This window comes from Monodelphis domestica, chromosome 5, assembly GCF_027887165.1.
Source record: "Monodelphis domestica isolate mMonDom1 chromosome 5, mMonDom1.pri, whole genome shotgun sequence".
Taxonomy (NCBI): Eukaryota; Metazoa; Chordata; class Mammalia; order Didelphimorphia; family Didelphidae; genus Monodelphis; species Monodelphis domestica.
The window spans coordinates 218,400,723-218,420,554 of NC_077231.1; the positions used below are offsets into that span (position 1 = coordinate 218,400,723).

At 40.2% G+C, this 19,832-nt stretch overlaps 2 protein-coding genes across 2 annotated transcripts; one reads left to right on the forward strand and one right to left on the reverse strand.

Annotated features, from left to right (window-relative positions):
• The first annotated feature begins 8,864 nt into the window (after window positions 1-8,864).
• LOC103104335 (prolactin-inducible protein homolog) lies at window positions 8,865-15,673 on the forward strand. Its single transcript, XM_007504478.3, has 4 exons — window positions 8,865-8,989; window positions 10,938-11,046; window positions 14,646-14,766; window positions 15,313-15,673. Exons 1-4 carry the CDS (start codon window positions 8,898-8,900, stop codon window positions 15,441-15,443), a joined length of 453 nt encoding a protein of 150 aa, XP_007504540.2. The 5' UTR covers window positions 8,865-8,897; the 3' UTR covers window positions 15,444-15,673.
• A 3,033-nt stretch (window positions 15,674-18,706) lies between these two features.
• LOC100011667 (uncharacterized) lies at window positions 18,707-19,419 on the reverse strand. Its single transcript, XM_007504480.3, has one exon. It carries the CDS (start codon window positions 19,056-19,058, stop codon window positions 18,789-18,791), a length of 270 nt encoding a protein of 89 aa, XP_007504542.2. The 5' UTR covers window positions 19,059-19,419; the 3' UTR covers window positions 18,707-18,788.
• Between the last annotated feature and the right edge of the window lie 413 nt (window positions 19,420-19,832).

Here is a 19,832-nt window from a genome sequence, read left to right on the forward strand (position 1 = left end):
ATGGGCACCATATTGGTATATGACTCAGTGGACAAATATTTACTGTGTCCCCCGGGTCATAGGGGGCCATCCTATGTTAAGCCACAGGGTCACTCTGCCTGACCAGGCAGAGGTGACAGCCCACCTCTTCACACATTTCTGAGTGAGGACTGGTGAGTATTGCATTTACTGCCTCCCGCAAGGGAACAGGTTGAGAAAACCGGGAAGTGACTCAGCTAGAGGGAGGGAAAGGATTTCACAAGAGCTGAGAAGCCAAGAGGAAGAACTTCAGGGGGCTGGAGTCCCCCTGTACCTCCGGAGAGGCCTGGGTTCGAGTCCCTGGTGGGGAAGTCTAGTCCCCAGGTAGGGATCTCAGGGTGAATGCACCCAAGGCCCTGCAAGCACAAGGGCACAGGGTCTTTTTGGCAAGGTGCCAAGAAAGGCGGGGAGGAGCCTTAAGCAAGCTCCCTTCCCACTTCAAGTACTAAAAGGATTTTTTGTCTGTCTATTTTCTGTGTAATTGTCTTTGGGTTGTTTGCCATTCTCACAAGCAAGGGAATGAAGATGGGTCAGAATCAAACTACCCCCCCAGACTTTGTCCTGAGTCACTACCCTGACTTTAAAACTTGGGTGCAGAATCTGGGAGTCTCAGTTAAAAAAAAAAAAAGGAAACTACAAACCCTTTGCAATTCAGAATGGCCAACCTTTGGGAGTAGGTGGCCCCAGGGAGGGACATGGGAGAAGGACCCCGATCAAATGCTTATTGAGCACAAAAACTCATGGTTAGAGATTTGTTTTGTTAAAACTTGCAATTCATAATGATTTCAGTGAATTTGAGAATTGCCTAAATGTGATTGATAGCTAGTCTGACACGGAGAGAAATGTTTATTCTATATGGACAGAAATTGTACTGGCTATTTTATAGATGCACTTTATAGATGTAAAAGTCATTCAGAAAAAGTTGTTATGTTGTTGAGAAGAACTTATTCTAGAATTTAAATTGGGAATCCTTCAAATCAGATTTGTTTAATATATGTACTGTCAGAACTAGCAGCAAGAACTCATATGACACAAGAAGTTTTTTTTGAAGTGGTTAATCTGTGCATGGGATTTAATAATGTAAGTGTTAAGAATTTTGGTATTTTGCAAAAGAGAGAATTTCTAAAATGGTGTTGTCTTTGACTAAGGTTATATATCTTGTTTTTGAAAAAAAAAGAAAAGAAAATTTGCACAATGTATAGAAAGGAATTTGTGATCTAGAGATGAACATGTATTCAGATACAAATTCCTGGAAAGTAATGAAGTAAATACAAATTATGTGTGCATTCCTACTATAGAGAGAATTAAGTTTTACACCTAAATAGGTTAGGGATATATGATATGCAAACTGTATGTCCCTAACAAGACAACCTTGACCAGCCCTGAAATCAAGAAGGGCTTGTCATGAGGATTAAATACAATTCAGTATAGTACCTTTCCTCTACTTACAATAATGGCAAAGAGAAGGAGCCAAAAGAAATAAGAGTACTGAATGAGTTGGTAGTTGATACTATGAATTCTAGTGTGGAATAGACACAGCAAATTATAAATTGGAATAATGTTGATGGACTTTAAGTACAAATGTTGCAATGTTTTGAGCTTCAGACAGGTTTGAGAGAAATACAGGTAATCGCTTTGTACCTCAGTTTGGTTGCACTAAAACATTGCTAAAGGACTTAATCAGAGTTATTTGGAAGTGTGGAGTTAGACTGGAACCTACTGAGAGTAAATTATTATGAAGGGGGGTTGATACATTCAAACTTTTAAATTATAGTTAGCTCAGTAGCTAAAGACAGATGGGATAAGATTGCTATGTAATAAAATATAAACCAAGCCAAGCAACCTTGGGATACATTGCTCAGCAGTTGTTAACCCCTTCCTTGCACACAGGAAGAAGAAAGAAGTGCTTATAATTATTCCACACTTAGGGGGTGAAATAGGGATCTAAAAAGGTAAAATGGGCGTTAGCAGTATAGCCTCCAGAAGGGGGTGTTCCATCCTTACCTATCTTTCTATCATAAGAGGTTTTAAGGGAAAATAAAAATGGGTTTTTGCTTAAAATTATCAAATGGCTTTCATCTCAATGGTTTTCTTCCCAGTGTATTAACGCTGGACTAACTTTATTATTACCTTTAACTTCTTGGTCTCAACAATAGATAATCAGTCTGCTTGTCAAAAAGCTTGCTTTAAGGTTTATGGTCCTTACAAGGTTTCATATCTCTAAATTTGGAATAGATCCTGTAATACTAAATGCTTTATGGAATTTTTTTTAGAAATGTTCTGTGAGTTGCTTTTGAACTATGCATTTTAAGTATTGTTTGGGTGTACAAAAAGCTCATTGTTAACCTGACTCTACTATAGGTTTTGTCCAATAATCAGTGGTTACCTCAGTTTACCAACTTGTTCTATGAACTGTACTTTATAATGGCTGAGCCCTATGCTAAAGATGGTTCAATGATGTAATCCTTTAAATCAGAATTCTTTGGGGTTACCAATTGGCAATTGAAGTGATACCAAGAAGGTGGGGAGATATGTTGGGGCTGAATTTGGAAGACAGAGGGACTTTGATCTAAAGTCCATAAAAGCCTGAGTATGCCGGATTATGATGGAAGAATGGGAGTTGTGTTCTGCTTTTTAAGCAGAGGGTTTTGAAGGAACAGAGAGTGAGAAAGAAAGAGAGTAGGTGAAGGAGAACAGATAGATGTTCTGTTCTCATCATTGGATCTTTAACTTAGGGATAATTTTTAGAATTGATATATGTGGAAAATCACAAATAATTCTGGAATTTCTCTGAAAATTCCTTAGGGAGATTCCTGACTAACTTTGTCTTAGTTCCTTCAGATGACCTAAGGCCAGGATTTGATCTAGCCCTGATTTGTATTCACTGTAGAGGTGATGAACTCAACGTTCCTGTTCCGGTTTTGTGACTAAATTGTGATGTATTAATTATTGCCAAAATACTAAGAATAATTGAGTGATCAGCCTTGTAGTGATATAAAAAGCTTTTTTGGAGGTTTGGAGATTTGTTTCTGGACTGCTGATAAGCAGTATTTCTCTCAGATGAAATGGGTGAGACTTGTATTTTACAGCAAACAAAGGCTTTTGGGATTTAATGGTGACAAAGTACCCTGAGGACAAAGAATGTCCTAGAATGGTTACAGAAGTATTTCCTGGGCTCACCTAGGAATGGACCTTTTCTGACCATCTAGGTTATTGATTACCTGCATGTGAAGCCACTCACCATGTCCTTTGGGACCTGAGGACATATTTTCCTTTGTAATGAATTCCCATGGTCAGCACATAATGTGAATTTTGAAATTAAAGTTTCCGTTTCCTCAAACAACCCTAATAATTGAACATTCTCAAATTGTTAGGAACAAACTTTGAGAAGTAGGTGAAGTTTATTCATATATGGCTTGTATTTGCAGCCTTGATTTACTGCAGTTGAAGTTTGGTTCTTGAGCTTGGACATATAGCTCAAAGCTTCCTTGAATTTCCCCAGCCTCTGAGGTAAGGAAATTCATCTGTAAAATATTGTTGCTCCAGTGTTTATAGATGTTATAGTTAATGTGTACTTTGAAACAGGATATTCTTTAACAGAAACATCACATACCAGCTCTGCAAATGACTCAGGAATCCAATTTCCTAAAGGGATATATTCCTGACAGAAGATGATTTCTGAAGATGAATTCTGTTGGCTAAGATACCCAAATACAAATGTGTGATGCCAATTACTGTTGTACTAATTTTCTGTTTCTATCTGGTGTTCCAGTGTTTTCCCCAGTCCTGGTTTCTACACTTCTATCTTAGGGGCTGACTCTCCCCCTTGTGACCTGTCTGCCAATTGGGGGAAGCAGTGGCTGGACACACTTCAGATCTCCAAGCAGGTCTCCACCGACCTGGGACCCCAGCATTCACTGAGGACACTCCCCTAAAGACCTTATGTCTGCAGCCTTTCCCTCCCTTTTCAAGTTTTGGCTACTCCCCTGTGGGATAGGTGTTCGTATGCATTTGTGACCTCAGTGATCATTCCAACCTAAAGCCCTGGACATTGCCTATAGCCAATACCTCTATCCTGACCATAGGCAGGGACAGCTCTACACCCATTTTCAGCTCTGAAGAAGTTATGGCATTCTGAAACCATCATCCTTTTTCCCTTAGATACTTGGAGAGGGGGATGGGATAGGATGGCAGGGGTCACTGAACCAGGTGGGGCCTGAGATTCTGGCCCTCCTGGAGGCTGTGTGGTTCCCCTGTGGATGGCTGGGCCTTCCAGATGGCAGGATTCACTTACCAGAAGCAGTGGGGAGACAACTAGCAAAAAGAATACATGACACCACACATAGGAGAGGCACAAAACTGAGTGATATACTGGACGGAGACTTTTTCTTTCATGCTATGCACAGAATCTGCAAAGACATCAATTAAGGATGTGAAACATGAGAGTGGGTTAATCAAAAGGGGGGACTGAAGGAACCAGGGGGCACCCAGTTAAGAGGGATGGAGCCAGAAGAACAGTGGGAGGTAGACTTTACAGAAATCAAGCCAGGGAAAAGTGGGTACACGTGCCTTTTAGTCCTGGTAGACACCTTTTCAGGTTGGATAGAATCCTATCCAAAAAAACATGAAACTGCCTCAGTGGTAGTTAAACCTCACCTAACCTCACTGCCAGCTGCTGGCTTCACCTTGATTCCCGACCATCATATTACGACATTCCCCCATCAGGAATTTACTGGGCCTACACCTCCTCAGGATTGACCCCTTGTCTTTTCTCCAGGACCTTGTCTCAGGACCCCGAGCCTTGTATCCTAGTCATCATTCTGCCCCGAGTACTATACCATCTGGGGACAGAACTGCTAGACTATTGGGAATATCAAAGAATCAGCCGCCAGAAATGGGAACCTGTCCTTGCACTGACCCTAGCCACGCTCTTTGGCTTGGCAGGGATTGGCACAGGTATAGCCTCCCTCTTTCAAACAACAGACCTAAGGCACCTACACACTGCCATAGATGCAGGACTCAGGCGTACAGAAAAATCACTAAACACCCTTGAGAAATCTCTATCCTCCCTTTCAGAAGTCATACTCCAGAACCAGAGGAGCCTTGATCTTTTGTTCCTCAATGAGGGAGGCCTCTGTGTCACCCTCAAGGAAGAGTGCTGAGTATATACGGATCACACAAGGGTAGTCAGGGAGTCAGTAGCTGAACTTAAGTGTAGTTTAGATGCACAAGAATGCAAACACACTCATGCCCAACGTTGGTACCAGCAAGTGTTTGAGCAATCCCCCTGGCTCACCACCCTTATCTCCAATATAGCTGGACCAGAATTAATTCTCTTCACTTTAGGGCCTTGTATGGTCCACTGAATGGTACGCTTTGTGAAGGACCAGGTCCACACAGTCCAGCTCATGGTCCTCAGGCAGCAGTATCAGACCCTGACAGGCCCCCGATGGCTATGCTAATGCCCTGCCCCTGGAGGTCTCGGCTCGCCCCTGAACAAGCATCATAAAATAAAGAGGACTGGGGAATGAAGGGAAGGGGAGGGTTTACTGTGTTCAAATGAACAGTTCCTGGAAAAACTGCAAGGCCACAGTCGAGACAGATAACCTGGAAAAACTGTAAGATGTCCTCCCAAAGGCCACAACTGTTGAAACAGACAAGGCCACAACAGATATCCTGTTCTTTTAAGCTGCTTTATATATGTGCATTCCCAATCCTGCCCCATGCAGTTCTTTTGGGGAACCCTCCTAGAGCTAGTAAATAAAGCTCTCCCTGCTCTTTTTTGCATTGTCTTTGCGTGTTCCTTTGCGGGGAACTTCCACTCAGACCCTAACAATACATAGTCTCTGCCTGACACAATAACTGAACAGACAGAAACAATGTTGTTATAAATGAATACATAATTCTCTAAATTCTATCTCCAAGATACAGAATTAAAGTAAACATACAATAAATCTCCTAGTGGAAAGTGAAACAATAAGAATTAGCAAACTTGAAATCACTATTCCTAACAAAATCTTGAGAACCTATGCATAATGCTCACACCCATCCATGTAAAACACATGTACAGCTTACATGCAGGCATGAAGATGTACATATGAAAATCTTACCCTCATGCATGAAGAGAACACATGTAAATCTTACTTTCAGACGTCAAGATTGATAAATTCTGACAAACATTCATGAAGATTCCATTTTACTTCCATGCATTTGTAAATTTCACTCTTACATACCATGTACAAGTAAAAACCTGACTTGCATACATGTTCGTGTGTTCCTGGTTCCTGATTGTTCCAGTGGATCCTGATTTGAAGAGCACGTCTTCAATCAAGACTGGAAGATGAAGAGTGGCATGCTTACCAGAGAGGAAGACAGAGTTTTATAAGCAGCATAAAAGGACAGGGAAGGACTTTGGAACTTTGAAATTTTGGAACTTTTGATCATAAGGATATGTAAGAATGCATCATACATGTTACCATCATATATATGCATACACATGCTACATAGAATTACATTTTAGAAAGATGTCTCATGGAATGGGTAAGTATACAACATGCATATTGCATAACCAAAAGACACACTGATAAAAATTTCTGTGGTAAATTCACACAGACTAAGATATTTCTTACCTGCAAGTGTTTGCACAGAAATTTAGGATGGTGTACATATGTAAATCTTCACTAAGTACAACTTATACATGTTATATGTATATTACATGTAAACATGTAAATACTAAGTTACTGAGAAGCTAACTTTTTTAGAGTAATTTATTAATATATCCTAACTACTAACATTAGTGACAGTTTAGCAAATTTGTTCAAGTCTTGGGAAAGTAGAGACTGAAGTATAGAAGTAGATTGCATTATGATTGTTGGTTAGCATTTGTTAGTATTAGGGGAATTTTCTTGGTTAAATTTATAGATATTAGGAAATAGGACAATTGCATATTCTGAATGTTGATGGAATTGTTGGAATGATTTGAAAAATTGTTACAGGATTTGTTATGTAAAACTATGTTCATGTAATTCCCTTACCTAACCCACTCTTAGCTTAGCATCTAGGTAGACAGAATAGCTAAGATAAGTTAGGATTTTGTTATTGGGGGGGAGGGGTAAGGCAATATTTCAGATGGTACGGAGTTGAGAATAAATAGATAGAATTATAATAAAGGTAAGTATCATTAAAAATCCAAGATACATTTTTTAAAAGAAAAGGAGGGATTGTGGAAGAGGCATGAAAAGAGAACTTCATGCTTGCAACACAAGAGTAAAGGACCTCAGTTGCCAAGATTCCAAAACAGAATATTCCCAGGAAAGTCAGTTGGAGGCAAGGTAGGCTGAAGGGGGGGGGGGGTCTTCCTTGGCTTCTGGCTGAAGGGGGAAGAAGTCCTGAACTGATCCTATTAGCTTCTATCCCAGACTGAAGGACTCTTGAAAGGGGGGCTTCTGGAATTAGGCTGATAAGAAATTAACTTTGGTTGGTGGCTTTGTGTAATGGGAAGAAGAAAGAAGAATTAACAGTTGTCCTCCATCTCTCTGACTCTCCCTGTCACAGTTGTGACAAGACTGACATTTCCCAAAATCCTCCTATTCCTCCTTATAAATTAGGGAAACCCTCATTCCTCTCACCTGTTCCTCCATCCTGTTGTTTCCAATAAACCCCATACTTGAGAAAGGAAAAGAAAGGAGTTTTTCCTCATGAATCTCATAGACCACTCAGGGGGGAGGGGCAAAGACAAAGATTTTGAGAAAAGGGTGGTGAAGGGAGGAGGAGGGTAGGAAATATCTTGATCTATTAGCCATCAAAAGTGATCAATAGACAACCCCAGAGCATTCTCCTGTAGCAGTATCTCTCTATCTCTCATTATCTCTCATCTATTTCCATAATAACTAGGCACCCTCAAGTTCCCCTAGTAGCTCTCTAGTCACAGTCAAGCCAGAGTATATTCATTTACCACAATCAGAAATAGTCTCCACAGTATCATTATTCTAATACAGAGGGTAGGGATAATCTAAGGGGGAAGTTCTCATAGATAATAGAAGGGGTTCAAGGACAAGAGGAATTACCACTCAAAGTTTGAAAGTAGAAGAGAGTAAGTGTTAAGTTGTTTCAGGCATGTCCCTCTCTTCCTGGCATTCTAGTGGTTGCACGTTTCTTCTCCACCTCATTATACATGGCCAGTGGGTTCACAGGTCAACAGGATTAAGTGATGTATCCAGGGATACACAGCAGGTAAATGTTTGAGAGAAAATTTGAACTCAGGAAAATTAGTATTCCTGAGTTCAGGTCATGCACTCTATCCACTATGCCACCTAGTTGCCACATAGGAGAAGTGTAAGAACTCAGAGATAAAAGGAATCCTAAAGTTTATGTGCTCCAACTTCCTCATTTTACAATTAAAGAAACTGAGGTCCAGAAAGGTTAAGATCATACAGCTGGTAAATGGCAGAGAATAAACTAAAACCCAGATCTCATAACTCCCAGCCAAGAAACTTTTCTATTATTCCATTTCTACTCTCCCATGATTGACAAAAGGGGAAAAGCCCTTCTAACATAAAGAAGGTAAACAGCTGTCCTGTTTCTCAAGGTCTCTTCTAGCCTGAGGACTCTCTGATATTGAGAAGAAGAAAAAAAAGGACAGCGTTAATCCTTACCCAGGATAGTGCCACTCCAACTGGTAGCGTATATTGACTTTTTTTCCTTCAGAAAAACAAACTTGATGGCAATGAGTGCAAAGCAGGAGGAGTCAGGGTTGAAAGGCGCAGCTAATTGGCTATTGAACCTAACCAACAGCTTCTCTACAGTCTTCACTGATTATAAATAGTGGCCCCAAGCTAGGACCCCAGTTAGCTTAAATATCGCCCTTTTTACACTACAAGATGCCTCCTCTCCAGGCACTAGTGAGATACAGCATTACTGCATTGATCCTGGGGCTCTGCCTACAACTAGTCACTGGGCAGAATGAACAGAAGTAAGCCACCCCTTTTCCTGATCTTTTTTCCTTTTCTGTTAGGGAAGACCCATCTCCCAACCTGGGGACTTCACATCTGCTCCTGTGGGGTTCCATTTCAGGTATCCCCCTCGGTGCCCATCTTCCAATATCCATATTCTATACTTCCCCATTGGGAAATTATTCACCCCATACATAGGTGACTCTTTGTCCAAATTCCAGCAAATTTTGCCCCAGGCTCTGTTGGCTTCAACAGCCTTCCATACAAGCAGGACTCCCCAAATGAAATCCAAAATTGGCTACAGATCTCATCTTCGTTCTCAAAGACTTCTTATTCCTGTCCTCGGCCACAATTGCTATCCAACTAGGAACTCCTTCAAATCTCTTGCCTTCCCATCTTGTGTCCAGGAAGGGAGAGGCATAAGAGTGATGGAAAGAGCCATTCCTTCCTTTTATTCATTAAAAATGGCATCTAGGTAGAGCTTGAATGGGGTCTGAAATTGGAAGACAGGAGTACACTGGCATACAGTTCTGGCTTTTTATTTCATACATAATGACCTGGGGACCTTCTTAGCAGCTTGGCCTGAAGACTGTTCCCTCAGAAAATCAGCCACTAACTGTACTGCATTTATTGTGGGAATCTATCTCAGGATTCAGGACTATACTGAGGGTTACTAAAGAAGAGGATTGGTTTTGGGAAAAGGACCCAGGAGTCCTGACCCTCAGTCAAGAATTTTCTTTTGCCCAGTATAGCCATAGAGAAGGTTGATTGAAGACATGGAAGTAGAGTTCCTTGGGAAGGAAAGAAACAGTCATATAAGAAGGGCCTGCTGTGAGCCAGGCACTGTGCCATACATTTCATAAATATTTTCTTACTTAATCCTCACAACAGCCTTAGGAGGTAAGTGCTATTATTATTCCCATCTTACAGTTGAGGAAATTGAGGCAGACAGACATTATCTCACTGGGGTCACATGTTTAGTAAAGCTCTAAGGCAGGATTTGAATTGAGCTCTTTTTTATTTCAGCCTTTATGACTTTACTCAGTCCACTGTGACAACCAGCTACATCTAGGGAAAGTTGGGGAAGGGCGGGTGTCTGAGGAAATATCCCTGGAACAAGTGACAAGTTTCTGGAAGATAGTTGAGGAGAGGTGGAGAATACACTTTGGGAGGTTGAACCCAAAGACTCTGTCATTAATTCGGCATGAGACACATACCCCAGGCCAATGAGCTGAATTGGTTTGCCCAGCTGAGTGTGAGTGAAAGGATGGAAGTGTGAGTACCCTCTTTCCTCCTAAATTCTAACTCTAAGCCAGGTTAGTGCAGTTGCCTATTGCAGGAAATTCACAAAAATTTTCAAAACTCTTAAGAGTTTATAAAAATATTTGTTTTAAACCTTTTTCCTAGAACATAGAACTGACAAGGAAAAATTAAAACCATGCATCAAAAGTTGTTTTCTGTCAGGATATTGTATATTCAAAGAATATGTAGGGCTATAGACGTACCTCTCTTTGTCCTCTATGGCCTCGTTAGTAAATATGTGAGCACAAGGATGATCTTATCTTCCATTCAATTTGAAAATTCTAGGGCATGATAGTTATTTGATATCTTTCCCAGGATACTATGGGCCCATATTAGGGAATGTGCAAAGAAGAAATAAATTGCTCCTTGGTCAAGTATTTGCTATCTATTCAGCAACTAAATAGTCATCTTAGTCCAGTGGACTTTCTCTCTACACCTCAGATTCCTTCTAGTACCTAGAATTAAGGAGTGCTAAGAGTGTGAGTCTCAGAGAGGAAGAGGGATTCATACACCTGAGATCATTCTATTTATTCTTTGCATTTTCTTCTTCCCCCTCCTCCATGAAGCACATCATCTATCTCTGGACCACTTTCTGAGACCATAGCTTACTCGAGGTTATAAGGGTTATTACAGAGGTAATCTGCTTCTTTATCTCTCCATCAATAGCCGGAAGCCACTTGTGGTGAAGATGACTCCTCCCCCCAAAAATGTTAAATCAATGGAAACAACTGAAATCAAGTGTAATGTTTCAACTGAACTGACAGAATGCGTGCCAGTAAGTATGAGAGAAACTTTATGCAACTGCAGGGGAAGGGGATGGAACAAGAAAGAAGGGGAGGAAGAAAAAAGGAGTGGGAAAGAGAGGGAGACTAGGGAGGAAGAATGAAGATTTGTAGGGACAGAAAAAAGAGAAGGGGGAGGGCAATCACAAAAGTTAAAGAAATATGGATGAAGAGTCAGGCCAGAAATATTAAGGGAGCCTCTTGGTCACTGATGAGGAGAATAACATAAGAGAAAACACATCATGCCCTGTTACACTATGAAGGAGGAATGTGGAGGGACATGAGTTAGAAGAAAGAAAGGGGATTTTTGGAGTACGCTTGAGTAGAAGGACTTTCTTTTCTGAGAAGTGTTTCTCCCATCGAGTGACACTAGCAGCTCACTCTCCCTCTTCCTCCTCCCCAAGCATAAAGCCACACCAACAATTACCACAGTGATGTCCATGACAATATAAAAAAAAAAAAACTAAATAGAAACAAACTTGTCTATGGAAAGCTTCCGCTCTGTAAGGATTTATCCATGTCCTTGATGAGGCATTTCTGGTCTCTCTTTTTTTTTATTTTTTTATTATTTAGTCAATTTGGAACATTATTACTTAGTTACAAGAATCATATTATTTTCCTCCCTCCTTTCCCCCACACTTCCCATGGCCATTGAGCAATTTCACAGGGTATTGCATGTGTCCTTGATCAGAACATATTTCCATGTTGATGGTGCTTGCATTAGGATGTTCATTTAGTCTAAATCGCCAATCATACCCCCTTCGACCCATGTAATTAGGCAGTTGTTTTTCTTCGGTATCTCTACTCCCACAGTTTTTCCTCTAAATGTGGATAGTGTTCATTCTCATAGATTCCTCTGGGTTGTTCAGGATCACTGCATTGTCACTAATGGAGAAGTCCATTACATTCGATTGTACCAGTGTCTCAGTCTCTGTGTACAATGTTTTCCTGGTTCTGCTTCTTTCATTCTGCATCAATTCCTGGAGATCATTCCAGTTCACATGGAATTCCTGCAGCTCATTATTCCTTTGAGCACAATAGTATTCCATCACCAACATATACCACAATTTGTTCAGCCATTCCCCAATTGAAGGGCATCCCCTCATTTTCCAATTTTTTGCCACCACAAAGAGCACAGCTGAATATTCTTTTACATGTCTTTTTCCTTATTATCTCTTTGGGGTTCAAAACCAGCATTGATATGGCTGAATCAAAGGGCAGACAGTCTTTTAGTGCCCTTTGGGCATAATTCAAATTGCCCTCCAGAATGGTTGAATCAATTCACAACCCCACCATCAATGAATTAATGTCTCAACATTGCCACATCCCCTCCAGCATTCATTACTTTCCATAGCTGTACTGTTAGCCAATCTGCTAGGTGTGAGGTGATAGATAACTCACAGTTGTTTTGATTTGCATCTCTCTGATGATAAGAAATTTAGAATGCTTTTTCATGTGCGTATTAATAGTTTTGATTTTTTTAACTGAAAATTGTCTGTTCATGTCCCTTGCCCATTTATTTATTTTTTTTTAAACCCTTACCTTCTGTCTTGGAGTAAATACTGTGTATTGGCTCCAAGGCAGAAGAGTGGTAAGGGCTAGGCAATGGGGGTCAAGTGACTTGCCCAGGGTCACACAGCTCGGAAGTGTCTGAGGCCAGATTTGAACCTAGGACCTCCCGTCTCTAGGCCTGGCTCTCAATTCACTGAGCTACCCAGCTGCCCCCCCTTGCCCATTTATTAATTGGAGAATGGTTTGATTTTTTGTACAACTGATTTAGTTCTAAATAAATTTGAGTAATTAGACATTTGTCACAGGTTTTTGTTATGAAGATTGTTTCCCAATTTGTTGCTTCCCCTCTAATTTTGATTGTATTGGTTTTGTTTGTACACAAACTTTTTAACTTTATCTAATCAAAATTCTTTATTTTACATTTTGTGATTTTTTTCAAACTCTTGCTTGGTCTTAAAGTCTTTCCTTTCCCAAAGATCTGACATGTATACTATTCTGTGTTCACCTAATTTACTTATAGTTTCCTTCTTTATATTGAAGTCATTCACCCATTGTGAGTTTACCTTGGTGTAGGGTGTGAGGTATTGATCCAAACCTAATCTCTACCATACTGTTCTGGTCTCTCTGATAAGTCCTCTCATCATTGTGTGTTACCCACCTTTACTGCCCATCTCTCACTGACAATTACTGGGGTTCAGTGTACTATCCCCTCAAGGATCTTCTGTCTAATGTTGTGGTTGTTGCTGTTGTTGTCCAGTCATTTCCAGCTCATCGTGGCCCCATTTAGGATTTTCTTGGCAAAGAGAATGAAATGGTTTAACATTTAATTCCCTAACTCTGGGGGTAGGGGATTAAGTGACTTAACTATGGTCACACAGTTAGTGAGTTTCTGAGGCCAGACTGGAGCTCAAGAAGATGAGTCTTCCTAACTTCAGGGCCAGCTCTCTTTCTATGTGCCAGCTGGCTGCCAAAACTAAAGGTAGACTAGAGTAGTCTCCAGATAATATGGAAGGTTAAGAGGGGACTTCCAGAGTTTACTTGTAACAACTTCATGTCTAAGCAGATGAGGAAAGGACACTGAATTGGGAGTCAGAGGACAGAGCCATGAGGTCAAATCCTCATCCTGATACTAATTTCCTCTGTGCATGGGTTAGAGACAGACAGACAGACTGAGACAGAGACAGAGGGAGAGACACAGAAACAGAGAGAAAAAGAACTTTGGCAAGTTATTTAACCTCTCTAGTCATTTTCTTGACTTGAAAAATGAGAGATTTACACTCAATACCCTTGAAATTCTCACCTAAAGCACCTATGAAAGACTAAGTAACTGATCAACAAGACCACCAACATGATTCCAAAGGACTCCTGATAGGAAATACTATCCACCTCCAGACAGGGCTGATGGACTCAGAATGCAGACTGAATCGTGTTTTTTTCCCTTCTTTTTTCTTGCATTTTTTCTGGACATACTTAATGCAGAAATTCATCTTGCATGACTTCATATTGGTAGAGATTGTATTTCCTGTCTTCTTAGTGGGTAGAGGAATTCAGCTAAACATGAAATACAATTGAATTAAAAAAACAAATTCTCAACTAGCTCTATTATCATAAAATTTCCCATCTAGAGACAGAGAGATGATGAAGGGTGGCAGCTAGGCTGCCCTTCAGACAGAACACTAGGACTAGAGTCAGAAAGATACAAATTCAAATCTGCTTTCAGACACTTACTAGCTGTGTGACCCTGGGAAAGTCACTTAACCTCTGAATATCAGATCAAATGAGATAATATTTGGAAAAGTGTCTAATCGAGTGGGAAGTGGGGGTCTCGTAGGGAGGAAAAGAGTTTTCATAAAAGAAAAATCAAATTCCACCTGATGTGTATCTGTGGAGTTTCTCTTTCTGTAGGACTTTCTTTATGGATGAGTGTCTATCCCCTCCCTCCACCCCTCCTCCTCTCCTTTCCTCCCTCCCTCCATGGACTGCCAGCCTGCCTGCATTCAGGTCCCTTCACTCTTCTCCTCTCTTCTTTCTCCCTTCTTATCACAATATTCATGCATTCTCCCCAACTCTTTCTTCCCAGATTGAATTCAGTATTTTAAGCAACAAACCCCTTAACTGTGATCCTCCACCTTTTGTACAAGAAGCCTGTATATGCCCTGGGGTCCGTCCTCGGAACTTCTACTGGAATGTGTGCAGCGAAGGTGAGTAAAGATTCATAGAGGCTGGTGGTGGAGGGAAGAAGACAGTGACAGAGACAGGGAGAGAGAGAGACAGACAGAGACAGAGAGACAGAGACAGAGAAATATGGGGGAGGGGGCAGGAAGGGAAGGGACTCTGAGGCAGAGGGCTACCCAGAAATGGAAGAGCAGGGCAGGTGATGTCACAAAAAAGGAGAGTAAGCATTGGGTAATGGGGGAAAGACTTGGAGAGGCAAAAGAATGACAAGAGAGATGAATCTGAAGGATAGGTGTGGTGGGGCCTCAATGACAGAGTTTGTATAGTAGGTTTCAAAGATGTATGGGCAGGATGGGGTAGTGTTAGAGAGACCTGAAGGGTTTAAGCTCCTGTAGGGAAATTGAGTTTGGGAACAGCTAACTGGAGGTAAGCAGAAACAAGAAAAGTGTTTGATGAATGTATTTTCATTGAATAAATGAAGGATCTTTCCAAAGGGATATGAGGTGTTGGGTTTAGACTGATGGAAGTCTCTAAAAGTTTTCAAACACTTCTCTCTACCCCATTTCTCCCAGGAACTGTAAAATTGTACTGTGTTGCTCAAGCTACTCCTATTTCAGAAATCTGTGAAGATGAAGAAATGGTGGTGGTTCCTCTGAAAGGCAACACAGCTTATGATTACAAGGAATTTGTGGTACAAAACTGAATTGAATCCTGTTCTCTCTTTCTCTGGCTGGTCACCCTATGGCATATTATCTTCGGATTGAGTGTCTGAGGCCAGTATAGTCTCTGAGATGAACATCCCACAAATTTCTCTGCCTGGCTGGGTTATTCGAATCATGTTTTCTTTGTTTGCTTCCCCCCCACAATACCTTCACTTACACACACCTTCAATAAAGTTCATTGCTCTCAAGAATATTTTCCTGTGTCACAATACTATGGATTTGGTGGATGCTGTCCTTGAAAAATACTTTCACATCTGGGTGCAGTGGCCTACTTCTGTATTCCCTGCTGCTGGCAGTTGGTGGATCTCTTGAGCTCCTGGATTTTGAGCAGAAGTGGCCTAAGTGGATGGAATTGGCTCAAGTCAGAAAAAAATGGAAGAAATTAAAGTTTCTGTGTGGGTTGGGATTAGAAACGGGCCTACATTTGTCAGGTCCAGGACTGGGGAGGAAAGAGGGGTGGGAAAGATCATGAATCAGGTAACCAGGGTAAAATATTCTAAATAAGTCAATTAGTTTTTAATAAAGGATCAGGCCTATGAGAGTTCAATGTACTTTCCACCTGGGCAAGAAAATTAATAAGAAAGGAAGGGGGAAAGAAGTAAAAAGAGAAAGGAAGGGAAGAGAAGGGTTAATTAGATGAGCCCCAGAACCAGGGAACCACCAAGTTGCCTAAAGTAGGAGCAAAGCAGTCCTTCCTGAAATTGGAAGGGATCAAGGTGTTCATAACCATCTAAATCTTGAAGGACTCATAAGTAACACCAGCACATCCTGCCTTAGAGTGATAAAAAGATGTAGAGTTTAATGATTCTTATGGACTTTCTCAGAGAATGATATTGGGCTGGAACATTAGAGATAATATTTTCTGTTTAAAAGATGGAGAAATGGAACCACATAGAGGTAAAATGATTTACCCAAGGTCACTTGACTTTTAAAGGTAGAACCTGGACTAGAATTCAATTCTCATGACTTCTAGGCCTTGGCTCATTTCTTCAATGCGATATTGTTCCTATGGTTCTTGGGTAACTATCTGATAAATACCTATCAGAGCATAGATTCAGTTTTTCTTTCCTCCTAAGTAAGGCAATTGCCCAAATTAACTTGGTCTCAGTCTATTGGCCAAACTTGATCACTATATCATATACAGATATAGATATAGATATAGATATAGATAGATAGATAGATAGATAGATAGATAGATAGATAGATAGATAGATAGATAGTAGGCCAGAGTCTACTAGAGAGACTCTTTTATTCTGTGCAATTCTTGCCCTTCCACCTTCTCTTTACTATTGGTCTAAAGGTTTAAGGTTAACTCAGAGATATAGAAGGTCATAAAGTAAATATCTTTTCATGCACTGAGCAAAAAGGGAATAAACAGAAAGGAACAGAATAAAAGAGGTCTAGGGAAGGTCCCATTAGTCTATTCATAGAATTCTGACTCAGCAATTAAAAATTACTCACTTGCAATATTGAAAGCAATCAAAGGATATCTACATCTGCTCTGATATAGAGAAGGACCCCTACTTCACATATCTCAAGGGGATGGTATATATATAATATATTAATTATGATAACCTAAAGTACGGCACACAATATTACCCAGCATCACTCAGAGTTTCAACTAGAATCTGACCCTCTCCTAGCAAGATCCTTTGTGTCTAAATCCAAAAGTTCTTACCCCTCAAAACCCAGCTCCCTCTTTTAGTCCCCACTTGTCTATTGTGGAGTGATACTACTTTCTTTTGCCCTCTCCTGTCCCCTCTTCTCTACTCTTATGTATGTCCTTTGTCCTGCCTTTGACTGATTTCTACATAGTGCTTTCTTTTTTATGAGAGGAGCATACTGTTGTTCTTCTGGGTGCTCTAGGGGAAATAGGGAAAAGCTCCAAGGTCTACTTCTAATCCAATCTAGAGTTACATCTCTTTCCTTCAAAATCTATAACTCTTAGAATGAGATTCCAGTCTGGTAAAGAGGTTCACCTCAGTACCTAGGCATCTAGACAAAAGAAAGGAGATTCACTTGAGAAAAGGATTTTCAGATTTTCAATGGAAGCTCAGTTCCAGCGCCCTCCACTTATCCAACTACACAAAAAGCATATGGCACCAATCTTCTTCCAAGATAGCATGACTCAGTTGGCACTCTCAATATTGGGACTTCCTTGAACAAAATGTTTAAACGAGACTGCAAATAGGTAGTCAAATCTCTGTAGCTATTTGACACTTCATCCTGCATTGTCCCCTTCTATGAGTCATTCCTATTTGTCAATATTAAGTTTGAACTCACCTTACAGAAGAAAAATCAGTAAGTCCCTGAGATAGGACCAATATCCAATATTATCCCACCCCATCTCCATCAACATGAACTGTGCTAAATAGTCTCTAAAAAGCAACAAATCTGATATTTCTTTCACTCTGTGGTGGGGTAAAGCTGAACTGTATCTCTGTTGACATAGCTTCCTGGTCATCTATGACTGTATTGATGTGATATCTAGTTTCTGACATACTAGCTTCTGGTTTTCCCAAAAAAATTTTGCCAAACACTGAATTTTTATTCCAAAAACTTAGAATTTTACCTTTGTCAAACAAAAGGTTACTGTGATCTTTTACAACTTTTTGTTGTATGTCAACTTTATTCCGCTGATCTATTTTTCTATTTCTTAGCTAGTACCAGATAATTTTGGTAATTATGGCTTTAAAATATATTTTGAAATCTGGTACTGCTAGAATTCCTTCCTTAATTTTTTTCATCATTTCCTTTGCTATTCTTGACCTTGTATTTCTCCAAAGGAATTGTTATATGTTTTTCCACTTCAGTAAGGTATTTTTGGTAATTCAATTGAGATGACATTGAATTGGTAGGTTAGTTTAGTTAAGATTGTGATTTTAATTATATTGGTTCAACCTATCAAAGAGAAATTAATATTTCTTCAATTATTTAAATCTGACTTTATTTGTATGAAAAGAATTGTATAATTATGTTCATACAGTTTCTGGATTTGTTTTGGAAGACATACTCTTAGGCATTTTATTCTATCAATGGTTAGTTTTAATGGGTTGTCCTTTACCATTGATCTAGAGATACTATTGCCACCAAAGAAAAGAAAGATAAGTCACTACATGTAAAAATTAAAATTAATGTGACATAATAAAAATATTATATTTTAATATAAATATACAAGTATTATTATATTATATATTATATAAATATAAATAAATAATAAAATTATATTTTAATTTTTTTGGAGTGAATACAGGTTTATTGAGCAGCATTAAGTCAAGGGATGGGGGGGGGGGGTTAGGGGGGAAACTGGCCGGGCAAGGCAGTGGCTACATGGTCAGCTCCATGATGGCATTGACGATGTCATTATTGTTGTGTCTCAGCGCCCTGACGGCCTTCGCTCGAGACACATTGGCCTGAGCCATCACCAGCTCAAAGTCCCGCACCTCCAGCCCCATCTCGTCTACCTCCTCCTCCTCGTCACTCTCCTCTTTGGCCCTGAGGTCCGGCACCGTCTCTGTGATGATGGGCGACAGCTCGACTGGCACCTTGAACTTCTCCGCTGCTGCCTTGTGTACTTGCTGGGAAAGATCCTCCATCTTGGCCTCCCCAAAGATGAAGCAGATGTTCAAGGCGGGGCTTTTGAAGACATCGGGTTTGGAGATGACGAAGAGAATGTTCTTGGACTTCTGAATGTTCTGAAAGTTCCGAAGAACTTTCTAATGATCATTAGAAAGAAAGGAAAAAACAGGTAACAATATAAAACCATCCACTTGCCCATGGCTAATCAGCCTGTTCAAAATCCCTCTTAGCACTACCGCCACGATTGCAACAAGAAGTCAAAAAGCCAAACAGAAGGAGAGCAGGAACACCCACTGAATTTATCCCCTGTCTACAGGAAGTATGTAAGGACAGGAAGTCAGTGGGCTCCTGGGAAATGTAGTTTTTTGGATAACAGATTTCTAATTGTATATTCCCGCCTTAAATCTGTGGAAGACTGATCTCTCCAATGTATCTTGTAAACATGACCTTTTTTTTTTAATTACAGTTTTTAAATTACAATAATTTGGAGATAAAAGGGAAAAGAACAAAGTCACTGATTCCTAGGCACATTAACAAAAAGTGAATTAGGGGGCAATCCCATTTGGCATAAGAGTATACATACAAAACAAATGGATTCAACCCCACACGGTTCAAATCACCACATCCCTAAGTGCACTCTGGATCTTCTGGTGCAGTATGTGATCTGTGCAGGTATCTTCATGGCACTTTCTCCAAACAGTTCACTTTCTATATTCGGAGAGGTAGCATGTTTCTTATCTTAAAATTACTCTCAAAAAGAATTTAAATTTTGCATTTTAGAATAATAATCA